The sequence below is a fragment of the Mustela nigripes genome, chromosome 7 (assembly GCF_022355385.1).
Source record: "Mustela nigripes isolate SB6536 chromosome 7, MUSNIG.SB6536, whole genome shotgun sequence".
Taxonomy (NCBI): domain Eukaryota; kingdom Metazoa; phylum Chordata; class Mammalia; order Carnivora; family Mustelidae; genus Mustela; species Mustela nigripes.
Window position 1 is genome coordinate 129,300,977 of NC_081563.1, and position 20,318 is coordinate 129,321,294.

The 20,318-nt window shown below is 45.2% G+C and overlaps 1 protein-coding gene across 1 annotated transcript in view; it reads right to left on the reverse strand.

Annotated features, from left to right (window-relative positions):
- The window catches only part of B4GALT5 (beta-1,4-galactosyltransferase 5), a 92,762-nt gene extending 83,274 nt beyond the window's left edge, over positions 1–9,488 (reverse strand). Inside the window, exon 1 of the mRNA XM_059407211.1 lies at positions 9,343–9,488. Within this exon, the coding sequence (XP_059263194.1) occupies positions 9,343–9,418 (76 nt within the window). The 5' untranslated portion in view covers positions 9,419–9,488. The remainder of the gene's footprint in view (positions 1–9,342) is intronic.
- Positions 9,489–20,318: the final 10,830 nt, after the last annotated feature.

Here is a 20,318-nt window from a genome sequence, read left to right on the forward strand (position 1 = left end):
AATTCCCCTTTCTTTGAATCTGGGTGGGATTATGAATAACTTACAAGCCAATAAAAAGACGTGGAAATGATACTATACAGCTTCTGACTTGTTGGTTGGGACACACACCTTTGGAACCTTTAGCCACCATGCTCTGAGGAAGCCCCATGGAGTGGCCACAGATGGGTGCTCTGATCAATAGTCAGCATCAATCCCAAGACATGAGAGAGAATGACTCTTTAGATATTCCAGGCCCTTGCTGTGAAGTCACCCTAGACCCGTCTTCCCAGCTGAAGCCCCAGATATGCTGTCCCTGCTGTGCCCTTTCCACATCCATGAGCATAATAAAATAGTTCTTGTTTACACACTAAGCTTAGAGTGGTTTGTTCTACAGTGATATTACCCTTCTATTTTTTTTTTTTTAAGATTTTATTTATTTGACAGAGAGAGAAATCACAAGTAGGCAGAGAGGCAGGCAGAGAGAGAGGGGCGGGAAGCAGGCTGCCTGCAGAGCGGAGAGCCTGATGCGGGGCTCGATCCTAGGACCCTGGGATCATGACCTGAGCCGAAGGCAGAGGCCTTAACCCACTGAGCCATCCAGGCGCCCCTGATATTACCCTTCTACACATATCCTGTGCATGTAGACAAGTTTTTCCAGAGCACATACATATGAGAGTGGATTTACTGAGTAATCGGGTTTGTACATCTTCTACTAAACTATTTCCAAATTGTTTTTCAAAATGGGTGTACCAATTTACACTCCCCGCAGCAGTGAGTGAGGGTTCCTGTGACTTCCTGCCTCACCCAAAGTTGCTATGATCCGACTTTTCCAAGGCTCTGTTCTTCTGCCGTGAAACTCCTCTGCAGAGAGAAAGATATGAGGAACTGGTATAAAAGAGTCAGCAAAAGTCTTCCAAGAATGTTGATTCTAGAGAGGGCTATAAAATGTCTTTGCCATCAAAGACTGATTTATACCCCTTTTAAAAATTCTGCCACTGTCTTTTCTGTCCTGGACAGGAAGGCCTAAGGCATAAGCATTGCTCCTGGGAAGTATTAGCTGATAGAACTAATTTTCTTTTTTTATTTTATTTTGCTTTGCTTTGTTTTGCCCAGTGTGGAGCCCAGTGAGGGGCTTGAACTTACAACCCTGAGATCAAGACCTGAGCCAAGATGAGGACTCAAATGTTCAACATACTGAGCCACCCAGGTGTGCCAAAAAGTAATTTTCTCATTCAGCAAATGTTTATCAAGTACCAAACTATGTGCCAGGCATTTTTATAAATGCTATCAGAAATGATGAGAACGAGGGCTAGGTACCAGGCATTTGTTAAACGTTTTTAGCTACTTAATGTTCATTCACCTTCCAAAACAGCTTTTGTTATCCACAAAAGAACAACCTTCTTTTGCTTGTGGTTCTCTGGGGTTGCTGACTCCATTTCCACCCTCAGACTTGTTATGATAATGAGCCCGCTGTGTCAGTCAGAACACTGTATTCCTCTGGTAATAGTGATCGGTTGGGGGTCGGACAGACTGGTCAGAGCCAATGTGATTCAACTCCTAGATATTTAAATGTGTGCATTTGGAGAAACCAACTTTCTCTTTCATGCTAGACTTAAATATGAAAGGTTGTGAGGCTGGAGCAATGGCAGCCATTTTATCAACATGTGGAGCCTGGCAATGAAGCTGGCATATGGAAAGAGACTGATGCAAACAACAAGAAATTGAATCCTAATGACATAATTTGAATCCTAAATCCAGTTAGCCCTGGTGGCCATCATTTTACCCCCAAGATTTTGTACTTGTTAAGGTTTTCCTGTTTTGTTTTGTTTTGTTTTAGAGAGAGAATGCATGAACAGGAGAGGGGTAGTGGGAGAGGGAGAGACTCTTAAATAGGCTCCACACCAGTGCATGACCCTGAAAGCATGACCTGAGCCAAAATCAAAAGTTGGATGCTTAACTCACTGAGCACCTGGCACCCCTGTTGTGTTTTGTTTAGAACTGAAGTATAATACAGACATACACATATCACAAGTGAACAGCTCTCCTGTGTAGAGTGACTCTACACAGCTCTAACACAGCACTAGTTACACTGTTTTACACGTATGTATACACAAGGACGTCTGTTCAAGGGCGTGCACATATTTGAGGAAGCACTTAAATAGTACTTACTCAGTGTCAGGCACTGTTCTAAAGCACTTAATGCACAGTAACTCACTCAACCCTTACAAAAACATCTCCAGGCAGGTACTATCATTGTCCTCAACTGCAGATGAGGAAACTGAAATCTAAAAAGGTCCAAGGTCACACAGCTGGCATCTTATAAATTATGTGACAGCTCTGGCTAGATTATACATTTCTTTGAGGGCAAGGAACGGCTGTCTCCTTTCTACCTTTGCCTGCCCCCTCCCCTGCCGCCCAGTGCCTCAATTAAGACCTGGCACAATGTAGATCTTTAAAAGAATGAGTAAATGAAACTTTATGAATTCAACTGAGTCGGCTGTGAGAAAATTTTTAAAAACCTCAAAAATCCAAATATTAAAAAAAAAAAAAAAAAAAAGTCAGGGTGTTTCTCCTCCCACTAAAGCACAAAAGAACAAACTTCTTTTGTAAAGGGCCAGATGTTTTTGGTTTTGCAGGCTCTGTCACAACCACTTAATTCTGTGATTGTACAACAGCTCATGTGGCTGTATTCCAATTAAAGTTCATTTTCAAAGACAGGTAACGGGCCAGATTTGGCCTCTGGGTTGTAGTTTGCTAATCCGTGCAGTAGAGAATGAGTCTTTATTTTTATCAGAGTATTTACTACAGATAATTGCAGTTAGTAAAATCAATCAGTACTTTAATTTTTGCTTTGTTTTAAAATTTGTTTATTTGAGAGAGGGAGAGAAGAGAAAGGGCCCTGCACGTAAGGTGGGGGAGGGGCAGAGGGCGAGTGGACAGCCTGCTGAGCAGGGATCTGGATGTGGGGCTCCATCCCAGACCCTGAGATCATGACCCAAGCCAAAGGCAGCCACCCAGGCACTCCTGGTTTAAAAAATTATTCCTTTTTTTTTCTAAAGATTTTATCTATTTATCTGACAAACACAGCACACATGTAGGGGGAGTGGATGAGAGGGAAGCAGGCCTCCTGCTGAGCAGGGAGCGCACAGAGGGGCTCCATCCCTGGACCTTGGGATCACGACCTGAGCCCACGGCAGATGCCTAATGACTGAGCCATCCAGGCGCCCCTAAAAAATTATTCTTTTTTTTAAGATTTTTTCTTTATTTATCTGACAGAGATCACAAGTAGGCAGAGAGGCAAGTAGAGAGAGAGGAGGAAGCAGGCTCCCTGCAGAGCAGAAAGCCCGATGCGGGGCTCGATCCTAGGACCTTGGGATCATGACCTGAGCCGAAGGCAGAGGCTTAACCCACTGAGCCACCCAGGTGCCCCTAAAAAATTATTCTTAAGCCACTACTCTTTAGTTGATTTCATGTACTTCCTTTACTATGTTAAGGTCAGAGAACATAATTTTCTTTTCCTTTCTTTTCTTTCTTTCTTTCTTTCTTTCTTTCCTTCTTTCTTTCTTTATTTGACAGAGAGAGAGAGGGAGAATACAAGCAGAGGGGATGGCAGGCAGTGAGAGAGAAGCAGGCTCCCTGCTCATGTGGGGCTCGATCCCAGGACTCCAAGATCATGACCTGAGCTGAAGGCAGCTTAACTGACTGAGTCACCCAGGTGCCCCGAGAACATAATTTTCATCATGTCGCTTTAGTAATCAAAAACTTTGGTGGCTCCCTATAGCTTATAGAACAAAGCCTAATCTTCATTTGACCTTTAAGACCCTCCAGGATGTGATCGTGATCCTTTGTATCTCTTCCTTCTTTCCAATGTGTAAGTGGGGATGTAAACATCTGAAATTGTATAGCAAGGAGTGTGCTTAGTAAATTCTATGATTCTACACAGTAGTGTACTCAGTCAACATTCTATGATTTGACACAGAAGAAGGGGGTTCAGCTAAAATTCCTTATGTCTATACAGACAAAGAAGCTCTATAGACTTTCCATAAAGATAAGCAAAGAGGTTCTGCAAACACTCAGTAATTTTGTAGAGGCAGGAATTCTATAAATCATATCAGATTCAAGCCACAAGAAGAAGCTCTGCCAACATTCCGTGACTCTGTATACATGAGGGTGTTCCTCAAAAACAGTTCATAAGTCTATATACAGGAAAGAAAAGTTAACCCAAACACCCTAAAATTCCAGATACAGGGAATGCTCTGTAAACGTTTTAGGATTTTTACACCTAGGAGGAGACTGCAAATATTATGTAATTCTATAGACAGAATAAGGCTAGGTAGATCTTCCTTGATTTCCCGGTGCACTTTGCAACCTGTTGGTGATCCTGAAGAGGGCTCTGCAAACAATGAATGATTCTACATGGAGGAGAGTATCTACTCCCCAGACTCTACCTAGAACAGGGGTACTCAAGGCACCTGGGTGGCTCAGTGGGTGAAGCCTCTGCCTTCGGCTCAGGTCATGATCCCAGAGTCCTGGGATCAAGCCCCGCATCAGGCTCTCTGCTCAGCAGGGATCCTGCTTCCTCCTCTTTCTCTCTCTCTGCCTGCCTCTCTGCCTACTTGTGATCTCTCCCTCTCTGTCAAATAAATAAATAAAATCTTTAAAAAAAAATAGGGGTGCTCTATAAAGATTCCATGGTCCTAAACATAGGAATCTGTACGAAGTTAGTGTTGCTACAGATAGGAGGGAATTCTGTAAATATTTCTCAATTCCACATGAGGAGGGGGCAGGCAGTGCATAGAAGCCATAACTGTGTACAAGATGGTATTCTGCAGATAACTCACGATTTGATATGTAGGAGAGGGTTCAGAACGCATTCCAAGATCTTACACAGATGAAGGGGGTCCAGGAAATACTCCTTGATTCGACAAAGAGGACACAGAATCCCTGTAAGTATCCTCCAGTGTTACATATAAAATGATCTGGAAGCAGTTCATGATTTAATACACAGGAGGGTGCTTGGCAAAAGCTTGGGGATTTTGTGGGCTGTAGTGGGCTTGGCAAACCGGGCCTTATGAAGGAAAGCTGGGCACTGGGCAGTTTTACCAATGGACACGCGAGGCCAGAGGCTCCAAATATTTCAAGTGAACATAACAATGTTTTAGACCTAAAAACAATATTGACTCCAGAATATAAAAAGGAAGCTGCAAAAATTGAAATTAATCAGCTTAATTAAAATGTCTACAAAATATAATATTAGGCCAACTAGTCAACTGCTTCTGAATTCACATGATTACATCTAATTGTATCTAATGGGTCATGAGAGTGCATTTTGTTATCCTTAATAGGATATGGGTGGGCCTTAAAAAGTCATGCCAAAAGCCCAGCAAGATCCTAAAGTGGCCCCAGATGGGGAAGGTGCTGGAAAGTTCCTGCTGGAAGGTCACAGGACTCCTATCTCCAAGCCACCTGCTGCCCCTGTCCAGCCTGGGTCCTGACCAGAACACTGACATTTCAAAGCTGGGAATCTCCCAAGAGATGGACAGGGCTCCAAATGTCACCACTGATTAGGGGAAAGGAAGGGCCATGACAGCAACAGGGAAAGCCAATTAGCCAAGGACATTACATTGTAGCAGGTGTCTGGAAGAATCATATATTGTCATGGTCTCAGGAAGGAAAAACAGCTGTTTCTGTTTTTCCACCTTCCTCCCCCTACACATCCTCTGAGTCTGGGGGAGGGCTTTGAGCTAGCAGCAGTACTCGGAGCAGAGTAATGGGGGCCAAAGCAAGGAGCTATGGCCACAGCTAAGCCCCAGAGTGGCAGACAGGAAAGAGGAGTGTTGATCAAAGACAGTGAGGGAAAATCTGAGTCTAGGGTCTTAACACCCCAGAGCCCGGCCCTCATCAATCAACTCACAGGACAGCAAATGTAATATTGCCCAGCGCTAGAGGCCACAGGATGGGCAGAGGTTATAGCTCTGTTTCTTGGTTTTCTTAACCCATACCCCATTTCAACAAACATAAAAGCATCTCAGTCTCCTGTGGCATCATTTTAGATTATTAAAAAAAAAAAATGTTTTCTCTTCAAAAACTCTAAAAACAGTGAAAGGAACACATAGACTTTGGAGAGAGAGCGATTTCCTCAACCAGACCCCAAAAGCACAGACTGTAAAGGAAAAGATTAATATATAGGAGTACATCAAAATTGAAATATTTCCTCTACGGCAAGAGTCCTCACAAAGGGGGAAATTGAGTGACAAGCTGGGAGACGATACTCGATACTCGTAACCACTAAAATAAAGGAATAAAATCCAGAATTTATAAAGAACTCATATAGATTGATAAGAAAGAAAAGATAATCATCCCAATGAAAAAGGATAGAAGGATTTGAAAGGCATCTCTGTGAGCATGAGAAACATATGAAAAGATGCTCCATCTCCAGATTAATCAGGGAAATGCAAATTAGAACCAAAATCAGATACTGCTTTACATCCAAAGATTGACAGAAATTCTACTTGTACGTCTGTGCTCCAAAGAAACTCCGGCAAGTGAGAATAAGGAGATATATACCGGGTGTTCACTGCAGCCCTGAGTCTGACTGTGAACATTTGTAGGCAAACTAAATTCTGTTATTAGAGGAAAAAGCTAATGAAATAGGGTTTAAAAAAAAAAAAGAATCAGAACACCAAAAAAAAAAAGAAAGAAATACGGTTTTACTGGTCACATGATGACATACTATGCAGCGGTGACAGTGAATGAACTAAAGCTTCTCTATGTATCAAGGCAAGAAAACAGCAAGCTACAGAAGGAGACATGAAGTAGCATAACATTTGGCTGAACTGTAAAACATATAAACAATGGAACTATAAAATATGACAAGAAAATAGGAAAGAGGGCTTTCTAACTATGATTGGAAACCCAGAAGTTATAAGGGTGCTTGGGTGGCTGGGCCGGTTAGGCATCTGAGTTTTGATTTCGGTTCAGGTCCTAGTCTCAGAGTGGCGGGATGGAGCCCCGCCTCGGCTCTGTGCTCAGTGGGAAGTCTACTGAGTCCCTCCCCCTCTCCCTCTGCCCTTCCCTGTGCTCTCTCTCTCTCTCTCTCTCATGCTCTCTCAAATGAAATAAGTAAAATCTCTTTTAAAAATATCCAGAAGCCATAAAAGAAAACATTAGTAAATTTGACTACGTTAAAAAAAAAAAAAAAAAAACACCTTTATGGCGAAAACAGGGTAAGAGAAAAAAAGCCACTGTATGCAAAGTCAAAACACACATGACAAACCACAGAGAAATCCTTGCAGCTCATACCACAAAGAGCTATTCTCCTTTGTATAAGAAGAGCTCTTAGATAAGAAAAATGGACAACAGTCCAACAGAAAAAAAACAGGACAAAGGAAACAGTTCATAAAGAAGGAAACTCACATGGCTGTTAAACAGAAGGGAGACATGAAGTAGCATAACATTTGGCTCCTCAGCTCTCATTCTAAGAAATGCAAATGTAAACCACCAGGGTCCATCTCTCACGCAAAGTTCCGGAAGCCTGATAAGAGTTTGAGGCCATAGGGCACCTTCAGGATTCCTGATACCGGTGCGGTATAAACTAGCCCAACCACTCTGAAGGGCAATTGGCAGAATCTATCAAAATAATACTTGCATAGGCCTTTTTGACGCAGCAATTCCATTTCCACGAGTTTGTCCTGCCTGAGAGTGAGATGACATTTATATGCAATTATTTATGGAAAGCATGGGTTGGAATAACAGAACAAAACAAACAACAACAAAGGAAAACAACCCCATTGTCCATTAGGAGGAGACTGGTAGCATAAAACGTCACCCATCAAATCACAGAATACTATGCAGAGTAGGAAAAAGAATGACAGTGTTGGGCGCCAGGGGGGCTCAGTGGGTTAAAGTCTCTGCCTTCGGCTCGGGTCAAGATCTCAGGGTCCTGGGATCGAGCCCCTCATCAGGCTCTCTGCTCAGCAAGGAGCCTGCTTCCCCCACCTCTCTCTCTGCCTGCCTCTCTGCCTACTTGTGATCTCTCAGTTTCTTTTCAGGAACATGGATCTCACTGGTGGTTTGCTTTTATGTTGCTTGAATGAACCATTTCCTTTCTCTCTCTCTCTCATTGACTCTCTCTCTCTCTCTCCACGCTCTCTGCCTTTCTCTCTCTCTATCTCCCCACCTCCTCACACACACACAGTTTCCCTGAAACCCTCCCCTGCCCTTCCCACTCTCTTAAGCTCACACACACCTATACACCTGCCAGGCTCAGCTCTGGCTTGACCTCCACCAGGAAGCTTCAGAGCCCAGGGGAGGGACCAAGGTGGTGAGTTGGGGCAGCAGGGAGGAGAGGAGTTGGGAGGCAGCTGGAGGAAGGGGAGCAGAGGTAATGCAGGGGGGGGGGGGGGGGGGGTGCCGTCACAGAACGCCTGATGAATCACAGTAAGGCTTTTACTCCACAAGAGGTGGGAGCCATGAGCATTTTGAGCTGAGGGCCATAGTCTGACTTAGGATTCCTTTGCATTCTAGAGAGGGACTGATGAGAGCAGAGCAAGAAGACCCAACAGCCTCAATCAGAATTAATGTCCCCTTGGTCTGTGCACCCAGAACCCATGCACGAACTGCTTTAAACCAGCAAAAGCCTTTATTTCTTCAGTTTTATATTCTAGTTATCTATGAGCAGGTGAGAAGCACAGGGATTAAGACCAAGGGCTGTAGAGGCTGGCCCCTGGGCTGAAGCCCAGCCTCCCCACCTAATCACTCAGTGTAATTTAGTTTGTTGGAACCTCGCGGTATTTTTTCCCCCTATCAAATGAGGTTGATAAATTATACTGACCTCCACAAAGTTGTGAGGATTAAATGAGTTAATCCGTATGTAGGATGCCAAGAGCATGGTCAGTGCTCGGTAAATATTAGCTATTATTACAAAGTGTCTGTCTGCACAACTCTAATAAGAACTTCTCAGAAACTCTGTGTTGATTTAACCTGGGTGCCCAGAGGCAACCCTCAGGGGAGACTGATGGAGGTTCAAGCTGGCTGCAGGTCTTCTCCTCTCCCCTCCCCCCTTCCCAGTCTCCCCTCCCCAGTCCATAGTTTGTTATGATTCTTTTCTTTTCTTTTTTTTTTTTTTTAAGATTTTACTTATTTATTTAGAAAGAGCAGGAGAGCAGGGGGTAGTGACAGAGGGAGAGGGAGAGAATCTTAAGCAGACTCCCCACTGAGCTCAGAGCCCTAAGTGGGGCTTGATCTCAAGACCCCGAAATCATCATGTGAGCCAAAGGCAAGTGTTGGATGCTTACCCGGCTGAGCCACTCAGGCACCCCAGTTTGTTGTGATTCTCGCAACCGTTTCCTGCAGAGTCTTTACCTGTTAACGCTTCCAAATATCTCCAACCAGTGGGCCACGGGCTTCCGGGACAGGTGCACAAAGTGGGGGGAGGCATTCAGTTACAGGATGGAGAGCTGGCGGGGCCTCAGAGCTCTTGCCGAATGTGCATCAAGGGAAAGAAATGGAAGACTGGAATGGTCAAGGCGGCACGGAGTGCGGGAGTTAGGAACAGAACGGGGGCGGGAATCCAGGTTTCCTCTCTGCAGGGCTGAGGTACTTTTGTTTCCTTTTGTAAATGTTTAATTACACAAATAAGGCAGACTCCTCGTTTTTTTTTTTTAAATGCAGGTAGGTGTAAAAAATGTCTTTAATGATCACCCTGGGCCATCTGCCAGCATGCTTCATCCATACCCTCTGCTCTGTTTTCCACCAAAGCCCCTATTTCTCCTAAACATACTACCCACTGGAACAACAACTCCAAAAGGGCAGGGAGTTGGGTCTGTTGTAGTCACAGCACAGGTCTCAGTGTGAGGAGACTGCCTGGCACAGAGCAAGCGCCCAATGAACACCTGTGAAAAGAATAAATGAGTGGGTGCTTGGGTGGCTCAGTCATTACGATTCTGCCTTCATTTGGCTCAGGTCATGATCCTGGGGTCCTGGGATCGAGCCCCGCATTGGGCTCCCTGATCAGCAGTGAGCCCGCTTCTCCCTCTCCCACTCCCCCTGCTGTGTTCCCTCTCTCGCTGTATCTCTCTCTGTCAAATAAATAAATAAAATCTTTTAAAAAAAAAGGAATAAATAATATTCTGCCAGCCTTCCTCCATCCATGGCAAAGGAATTATTATTATCAATTTGGCTTTTGTTGTTATTGTTGTTTATTCCAAGTTACTTATTTTAGGCAGGAGTTTTCCCTCAATTTGGCTTTTTTTTTTTTTTTTTTTTAAACCATACAGACCAGCACCATCCAACAGCATGTACTACAGTGATGGAGACAGTCTACATCTATGTATCTGGAGATAGTCCAATATGCTAGCTCCCAGCCACTGGCCTCATGTGGCCACTGAGCACCTTCAGTGTGGCTAACACCACCGAGGAGCTGTATTTGAAGTTTTATTTAATTTTAATGAATTTACATTTAAATGTAAATAGCTACATATGGCTGGTGACAACTGTTCTGGATGTTTCCCCCCACCCCGGGCATTTACATATGTATGTTACTGATACACTGTTTTGCATTTTTGTGTTTTACATGAGTTTTCATGCTCTTTGTATCCTTATGCTTCTTGCTTTTTTTGGCTGAACACTATATTTTGGAAGTCCTTTCATATCAGGCCATATAGCTCTGCCCCATTCTTCTCAATTGCCGCACAGAAACCCATAGTGGGGATGTGAGGATGTACCGTAATTGGTTGAGCCATTCCCTACTGGGAGATACTCAGGTGGTTTTCAATCTGTCACTATTAAAAATTGTGCTGCAATGAATATTACTATCCATATCTCCTTGGGCATAAATATGACCTTTCTTTCATGAATATTAATATTAATAGTTATTGTTATAATTATAATAATAATCTCTTGGGCTCGTTCAGACTTTATTATGTGCCAGACATTGTACCGAGCCCTTTGCATGTGTCGAATGACTTACATCTTACTACAGTCCAATAAGGGAGGTTTTGTTATCATCTCTAGAGTGCAGATGCAGAAACTGAGCACAGAGAGGTTGAGTCATTTGCAGAAAGTCACATAGCTGATAAGTGACAAAGGCAGGATTTGAGTTCTCAAGCAGTTTCTTCCAGAGTTGCATGTCCAATTTCAGCTTTCCTCGCTCCTGCCAAACTACTCTGCAGAGAATGGAGACAGACACGGCCCTGGGTCCTTCCTGTAGGGCTGAAATGCCATCCTAGGGCTCTCATTTCTGGGCAGAGACCTTGGGATCTTTGTTCTAGGGTATGTCACACATCCCTGGAAACTGGAAACTTGGTGGGGCCAAGCTGCAATTTGGGTCTATCTCGGCAGCACCAAACTCCTGCTGATATGCCGTATGTCTTCCCCCCAGGCTAGTGTGAGCTCAGAGTGGTATGACAACAGCGAGAGAGACAGTGAGAGCAGCTTGTGGACTTACGCAACCTGGTAGAAAGTGATACTGGCCGACTGGTTGAGATTGGAAACAAACAGGAAAGGAGTCAGGCAGAGCTTCCTGGAATCCAGGTCTAGGAGCTGCCAAATACAGGCCTCTTCTCTTTGGAACAATTGAATGTCACTGGGGTAACTGAACACTTCTGGCAAGAGAGGCCTCCTGCCCACAGCCTCACAGAGCAGCCTGTGTGAGCTAGGCCAGGCTCCAGAGGAAAAAAGGGCCTGGCAAGGTGCCCTGTGAGGCCATCTGAGGAGACACTGCAGTCTATCACACGGGACCGGCCTTTGCAGTAACCGGGCAGACGGGCCACAGGCTTGGGAATTCCCAGGGCGAGTCTCAGGCACAGAGACAGCTCACAGCGAGGGCTCCAGCCCAGTGGTCAGGCCCTGAATGCTGAAGCCAGGATGCCTGAAAAGCGAAGACGGTAGGTGTCTGCTAGCCCATCCAGCTGTCTTCCTGTGAGAGCCGTTGTTATCATGGCAAACACAAGGGCAGGAAGTGCACGGGCTTCAGACATTTCTGGAACTAGCATCTGAAAAGTCACCTGGAATTATGGCATCCACATTCTGTGTCCCTTTATCACTCAGCCCACAGGTTCCTTCATCTCTACTGCTCTTCTCTCTCCCTCCTTCCCCAAGCCCACAACCAAATATGGCTGCCTCACAGCACCGAAGCGCTCAACCTCTTCCTTAAACAACAGCTGACAAAAATCACTAGATCATAATCCCACAATCTCAGGAGAAAGGATGCGGTTGACTCATTTAATAAGGTCCCCAGCTTCATCCAGTCAACTCTGGCTGGAGGGCAGGGTTGTGTAGTTGTAAGCATGGCTTCCTAGGGCGTCCACACCTGTTGCAAAACCAGGGGTTGCGATGGGCTGGCCAGACCCCACATAATGTGTCCCCAGTGCTCTGTACCTGAATGAGGTAAGTTACAAAGAGACTGAAGCCAAGTCGCAGAAACTGCCAGAAGCCAGGAATTTGTTTCCTCAGGACAAGACCGAGCCTTGCCTCCGGGGAAAGGCTGAGGCAGCTTTCAGGAGCAAGGGGACCCAGCTGTTGGGCGGGGCTCTGCGGGGCCTGAGGAGCATCCAGACAGAGCAGACCAGCAGAGCCGTCTCCCACCAGGAAGCCTCGAGAACACCTGCAGGAAATATCAATCATCATAATAATACAAAAGAGCACTAAGAGTAATCCTTATTCCGTGGTACTACCAGGCTTCCCTTTAGATATCTTAACTACATAACATTTTTAATCCTCACGATGATACAATGAAGTAGGTACTTAGGATCCTCATTGCAGAACACTTGTTGAATGACTTAACTTGAACTGATCACTTAACTCCTTTGTCCATGTTCACTCACTTCCTGAACAAATATTTACGGAACACCCATCGTGTGCCAGATGTGTTCGGGCTGGGTGTTGGGCCCACTATGGAGAGCAAAAATGATCTTGCTAAAGCAAGGTGATAGTCAAAGATTGGAGGGTCTGAAGGACAGAAAGTCATTAATTAGACAAAGAGGGAAGGGAACAGCATTCTAGATAGAAGGAAGAGCATATGCTAAGGGAGGAGTATGTGAAGCAAGACAAATGCAGGTAGACTAATGGTGAGCCAGGCAGACAGAGAAACAAGCAATATACACCTGTACGATGTGGACTCATTGAACCCTTACAATAATTACAATAATTCTGTGAGATCTTTACTATCACTTTTGCAGATGAGACAAGTGAGACACAGAGAAAGTAAGTAACTTGCCCAAGGACACACAGCTCTATCAGCAGTGGTAGAACAGAGATTAGAACCCAGGCCTCTTCAACCAGAATCCCAAGCAGCCCTAATTCTTACGTAAAGAAAGGAAAGAGACAGTCACCCACTGGGGGCAGGTGTGTAGGGTGGGGGCCTTCCAGGACGATTTTTACTTGCAGCTGTAGCCACAGGATTTGTGGTCTCCATAACAGAGGGGAGAAGAGAAGAATGCACACAGCCTTTTCCAGCCACAGACAGGAATCCTTTCAGGCAGTTATTGATGTTCAGCTATGGGGAATGCCACAGGGAGACACACAGAGGAGCCAGCCCAGGGAGAGGACGGTGAGAAGACCAGGCTTTATCCTGGAGGGGCTCATTAGGAGTGAGTCTGTCAGAAGAGAAGAAGCCTGGACTCTGGAGCCCAGCCAACCCACCTACCTATCTTCCTTCCTTCCTGCCTCTCTCCCTCCCTCCCTCCCTTCCTTCCAAGATTTTATTTATTTGAGAGAGAGAGAGAGAGAGAGAGAGAACAGAGGGAGAGGGAGAAGCAGGCTTTCTGCCGAGCAGGGAGCCCCATGCAGGGCTTAATCCCAGGACCCTGGGACCATGATGATCTGAGCCGAAGGCAGACGCTTAATGACTGAGCCACCCAGGCACCCCCCAACCTCTGTTTCAAATGGCAGCTCTGTCACTCACAGATTGTGTAGCTTTAGGCAAGTTACATTTGAGCCTCCTACAAGCAGAATTATTCTCTCTCCCTCCCCCACCCCACTGCTCCCAGTACCCCCACCCCAGAAGGCACTCACTGTTACTAGGTTCATATATCACCTTCCAGGTAAATTTTATTTTATTTATCTTTTTTTTTTTTTTAAGATTTTATTTATTTATTTGACAGACGGAGATCTCAAGTAGGCAGAGAAGCAGGGAGAGAGAGGAGGAAGCAGGCTCCCTGCTGAGCAGAGAGCCCGATGCAGGGCTCGATCCGAGCACCCCGGGACCATGACCCAAGCCCCTTATTTCCCTTTTTTAAAGATTTATTTATTTATTTGTAGAGAGTGAGTGGGGAGAGGAGCAGGGGGAGAGGAGGAGAGACTCCCAAGCAGACTCCCCACCACCTGACATAGGGCTTGATCTCATGACCCTGAGGTCAAGACCTGAGCCAAAATCAAGAGCCGGACTTGGTTAACTGACTGAGTCACCCAGGCACCCCACCTTCCAGGTAAATTTTAGATAAGATAGATACCTATATACCTATATAGAATATATGTATGTATGTACATATATATATATATACATGCATATATATGTATATGTATATGCACATATTATATCTATTAAGAATGTTTTTGGCTATAAGCACCAAAAACAAAACAAAACAAAACATGTACTATTTACTTATCAAAAAGTCTGGAGGTAGGGGCGCCTGGGTGGCTCAGTTGGTTAAGCGACTGCCTTCAGCTCAGGTCATGATCCCAGAGTCCCAGGATCGAGTCCCACATCGGGCTCCCAGCTCCATGGGGAGTCTGCTTCTCCCTCTGACCTTCTCCCCTCTCATGCTCTCTCTCTCTCACTCTCTCTCTCTCTCTCACACTCTCTCTCAAATAAATAAATAAATAATCTTAAAAAAAAAAAGTCTGGAGGTAATAAGCACCTGTTTCAAGTGTCCACCTGTTACCTGTTGATGTCTAATAAAAATCTCAAATTTAACGTGGTCAAAATCGAACTTTTGATTCCTGAACCCCCCAAATCTATTTCCCCCTTACTAAACCCATGTTTGCTCAAAGCCAAAAGCTCATTAGAATCACTCTTGATTTCTCTTTGACTCACTTGTTACATCCAGTGCTGCCTGGCTTTCCTGTAAACCCAGAGGTGTACATACCATGAAGTGAAGGAGACAAGAGTTCAGGGTGCCTCATTTGGGCAGTGTGGCAATGTGGCTACAGGACCACATGATTCCGTTATACCTGCAAAAGTAAAGTATTGTAACCGCAATTAACAAGTCTGCTGTTTCAACAACTCCCCCGCATCCCTGCCTCGGCATCAGGTGGCATCGGGGAGCCACGGGCACGTGGGGGATCAGCTAAAGATAAGCTAAATTGAGGACTCTGTTCAGTTGAGGCTTAGTGGGTGTGATCATGAAGCTGTCCATCTCTTCCAAGCACAGTGAAGGTACAGCCTGCTGTCCTGGCATAGCAGTGGCTTCCAGAACCCTCCTATGGCCTCCATACTGACTCACCTAACATAGACACAAAGGTGCGGAGACAAAGGTCGTACTGCTAAGGAGGCTGGAAGAGGGAGGGAAGGAATCTGGGTCTTTGATGATATCCTGGCTCTCCTAAATGAACCAACTCTGAAACTGTTCGACACCCAGACATCTTACAAGTAAGGCATTCATTTGTAGGTTGGTTGTTGTTTTGTACTTAGAGCCAAAAAGATCTCAAAAGATACAACATCTAAGCTTATGTACATCTGAGGTTTACGCAGAGGGGATGTGGGATCGGGGAACACCACCTGGGACAGGGAGAGGGAGCCAACAAGGCAGTGAGATGCCGATGAGAGGGAGACTCACTTCTTCTGGATATTTTTATTCTGCTCGAATTTTGTTGACCTTGAGTCAGCTTTTCCCATTTCGAAAACTAGAAAGTAAAACTTCAAAAGTCAGTGGAACAATTGAGTTTTACATTTCTTTTATGTGCATGAAATAAATAAAATTAATCTGACAAGCCTGGCCCTTGCTGAAATAGTCTCCGGGAAACCTTTAGGATGGCAAAAGAAGAAATGTTGACAAGTTCAGTTACTCAGGGGTCGGAAGGTGATCTGGGACCCAGCACGCAAAGTTCCAGAAACAGTCAGAATTTTTCCGGCCTGAACTTCCCACCACTGCGCAGCTCAGTGGGCCCAGCCTGATGTTCCAAAGGATTTCCAGGAAACTTAACACCAGCCGCAGCCCCTTGACATTCTTTTGAATGACTGTTTTAAATGCATCAGCCTGCTTCCTCTTTGAAGACAGTAGAGAAAATGTTGCTGACAAGCGAAGGGACCTCAGAGATGGTTTTGCCATCTGTTTTAGAAGTCAGGAGGTGGGATTTCTTTTTTTTCAAGGTCGTACAAAGTCGAACTGATGACCGGAAGGGAGTAACAAGAACTCCCCTGCCTGCCTGGGTGTATCTGGTTTGGCCCCCTTCATGCTCCTGATTTGCCCGGGGTTCCTTATCTTCTCCTGGAGGCCTCCCAGAGTCTCAGTGTTAGTACTGGGAGGCTTGCCTTGAAAAAACGACCTTGACATTCAAAGTCCATGAGTTTGGAGAATGCTGCATTCTATAGTTCTTTACTGGAGATTTACAGAGCATGTTAGCAGATGAAAGCCTCTGGAAAATCCTACCATAAAGGAAACTGCCTAAAAAAAACCCACAACACAACACGACAAAACAAAACAAAACAAAAAACACCCCAAACAGAAGCTCTGGAATCAGTCTTCCTGGGTCCAAAATCTCAAGATTCCACCTCCTCGCTGGGGGCCCTGGGCAAATAATGCCTTGGACCCTCAATTTCCTCACCAATAAAATGAAGATATTAATAGCACCCATCTCACAGAGCTGTCACGAGGATGACCAGTGTTTCAAAATATAGTAATTTCTGGATTTTAGAAAAGTAATGTAGTTTATATGCCATATATTTTAGAACATCCCATAATCAAACACATTGATTTGAAACCCATGACTGCTGATTCACATGAAGAAGGCTTGACAAGATTATAAATAACCTCAGAGCAGGTCAGAGTTTGCTCCCAAATGAGTTTTGGTGCCAGACTGTGGGGAAACTATTGGTTTTCGCAGCTTTTGCAAAAAATTTTCATAATTTTAGATAAAGGAATGGGGGTTTGCAAGGAAAATAATAACTAATATTTATTTATTGAGCATTTATTTGAGCGAGGCAATGTTGCAGGCACTTCCCATGGATTAACTTCGTTGAATCCACAGAACGACCCCACGTGATCAATGCTATTGCATCTCCCCATAAGGCAGATGAGAAAACTGAGGCATAGAGGGACTAAGTAACTCATTCATGTGGCAGAGCTGGGATTTAAATGAGGTTATGAATATGAATGGTGCATCACAGTGCCTGGTACATGATTATCATTCTACAAATGGTAGTTATTATTGTCTTTTTTTTTTTTTTTAAGATTTTATTTATTTATTTGTCAAAGAGAGAGCGAGAGGGAGCACAAGCAGACAGAGTGGAAGACAGAGTCAGAGGGAGAAGCAGGCTCCCTGCGGAGCAAGGAGCCCGATGTGGGACTCGATCCCAGGATGCTGGGATCATGACCTGAGCCGAAGGCAGCTGCTTAACCAACTGAGCCACCCAGGCGTCCCAGTTATTATTGTCTTTCATCGATGGTAGAAGAATTATGATTGATTTTTGTCTTCTTTTTGCAAAGGTGCAATTTCTAATTTTACTATAATAAAAGTATTCTCTGGGAAAAAGATTTTTTTTTTAAGCTTTATTTCTTTATTTGACAGAGAGAAAGAGGGATCATAAGCAGGCAGAGAGGCAGGCAGAGGGGGAAGCAGGCTCCCCACTGAGCAGAGAGCCTGATGTGGGGCTCCATTCCAGGACCCTGAGACCATGTCCTGAGCTGAAGGCAGAGGCTTAACCACTGAACCACCCAGGCACCCCTGGTTTTGTTTTTGTTTTTTTAAATGAAACTCAATTTCTGAATTGAGCCTCATCTTTCCATTGTTCTTCTAACCTTTCTGTCAAACTCAATGCTAGCCCTGGGCAGAAATGGATTTGTCACCTCACATCTGACTTCCTTGGGCATAGCCAGGCCAGATGCTGGACACCAGGACAGTCCTGGAGGGGCCAGCTTTAGGAAGAACCCACTGTTCGCCTGTGAAGAATGCGGTTAGCTGACTGCCCCCGGCTGCAGCATCTTTGGGATCTGTCTCAGCTTCCAAGCCAACAACATGCTCTTCCAGAATAGCCCCAGATCAGTGACTGAGCAGGGGAGGGTTCCAGGGCTGGCCATCTCTGCCCAACATGGGGCTCCTACAGTCTCTGCTCTGGGGCCCCGATGGAGTTGACAAGGGTTTGGCAGATCTGCATGGCAGTCTGAGGCTCCTTCAATCAATTCTGTTTTCTCTCATATTTATTTTTATTTATTTTTCACAATCATAACACCTCTCCTACCCCTGTAAACCTCACTCCATCCTAGCATCTGCTTCCCGGAGGGCATGAACTGACGCACTGCCCCTAGCTGCCCCACAGGCATTCCCACCCCACGTCCACATCTTCTCTGCCCAAAGAACCTCGATTTGGGGCTCAGCGAAGAGGTAGAAATCCCTTGATCGCTGGAGAGTGGGTGGCTTTCCAGTCCCAGCAGATAAAAGTCATGACCCATCTTTGGCAAAGCCTTGATCCCGTTCCCCTTCAGCAGTGATTGGTCAAGAATGGGCACGTGATCCCGCTCTTGTCCAGGGAAGGTCAGGGGAAATCTGGCAGCTCATTTCATTGAAGAGATAGAGTTTCAGAGGGTGAAGGCCTTTTGTCCCCATCAATTCCTTCCTGCTTTGATCGTGTCCCATGATCAAATGACATGTGAGGCCACCATAGCTGTGATGGATATTGGGTCTGAGGCCAAAAGCCAACCACTGGAGAAAGGAAGGAAGGGCAGGAAGTTGAGAAGAGCCCGACTGGGTCCTTGACAACACCATCGAGCCACTGCAACAACTTCGGAGCTGCTGACCTCCAGAGTTTTTGTTATAAAAGATAATTACATTTCTTCTTCGCTTAACCCACTGTTAGTCGGACATGCTGTCACTGGCAGGTGAAAATATCCCACCCAATGTGGTCACTTTACTGATACTCTATTACCCAGATTCCCTGGGGGGGACTAGAAAGAAAGAGAGGAGGAAGAGGAAGGAAACCACAGCCGGCAAACCCTTGAAGGTACGGAGCTCAGAGTTCCCACAGAGGTGTTTGGACTTTCCCAGGAAGGAAGGCATTCAGAAAATCCTCCCATTTTCAAATTGCTAACACCTGCTTTCGACACTTGCCTCTCTCCTGCTTCAGGAAGTCCTTCCATGACTTTCCACTGCTCTCAGGACAGAGTTCAAACTTCTCATTATAAAGACCTGCAAGCACCGGGCCATCACTCCGCCCCTCCTTAGCTCATACTTGGGCCCCAGCCAGACTGAGCCACTTTTAGTCCTCTGATATCCTACCTCACCTCTAGGTGTTTGCATGTGCTAATTCCTCTACTCTTCCCCCCATTTCATCTGGCTCTCTCTTTACTCTTCAGGCCTCAGCCGAACTGCTGTCTTCTCCAGGAAGACTTCTTTGATTTCTAGACTGGATTCAGTAAATCCCTACATCTCTTATTGTACCTTATGCTAGCCTTTATTAAAACACTTCTTAAGGGGCGCCTGGCTGGCTCAGTCAGAAGAGCTTGTGACTCTTGATCTCCAGGTCGTAAGTTCAAGGCCCACATTGGGTATAGAGAACTCTAGAAGAAATAAATAAACTTAAAAAAGAGAAAACCTTATCAAACTAGATTGTAATTGTCTGCTCTTATGACTGGTGAAGTTGTCTTTGCTCTCACTATGCCATTTCCAGTTCTTTCTCCTGTTAGTCCTGCTGACCGAAAGCTATCTTAGGCCCATAGCCAGATGCTTGGCTGTTGACTCACAGAGGCAACTGCTTCCTATAGATCTCTCCAGTAACTCCCTTGATTTGGGGCTCAGCTAAGGGGTAGAAATTGCTTGATCTTTGGAGGGTGGACTGCTCTCCAGCCCCAGCAGATAAATCATGACCCATCTTAAGCAGAAGCAGTGATCCCATTCCCCTCCAGCAATGATTGGTCCAGAAAGGTCACGTGATCCGTCTAACTCAGTCTTACTTCCACTGTTGGGCACACTTGGTTTTTCGGTTTGACTGGTGACTCTTTTCTGATCCTTCAAGTCCTCCTCCAAACCTTCACTTCCTCACTCCTCTCATAATTGTGGGTGGTCCACTTCCTATAATACATCTCTCTTTTTTTCTTTTTAAAGATTTTTATTTATTTGAGACAAAGAGAGACAACAAGCGGAGGGGGGGCAGAGGGAGAGGGAGAGGGAGAAGCAGGCTCCCTTCT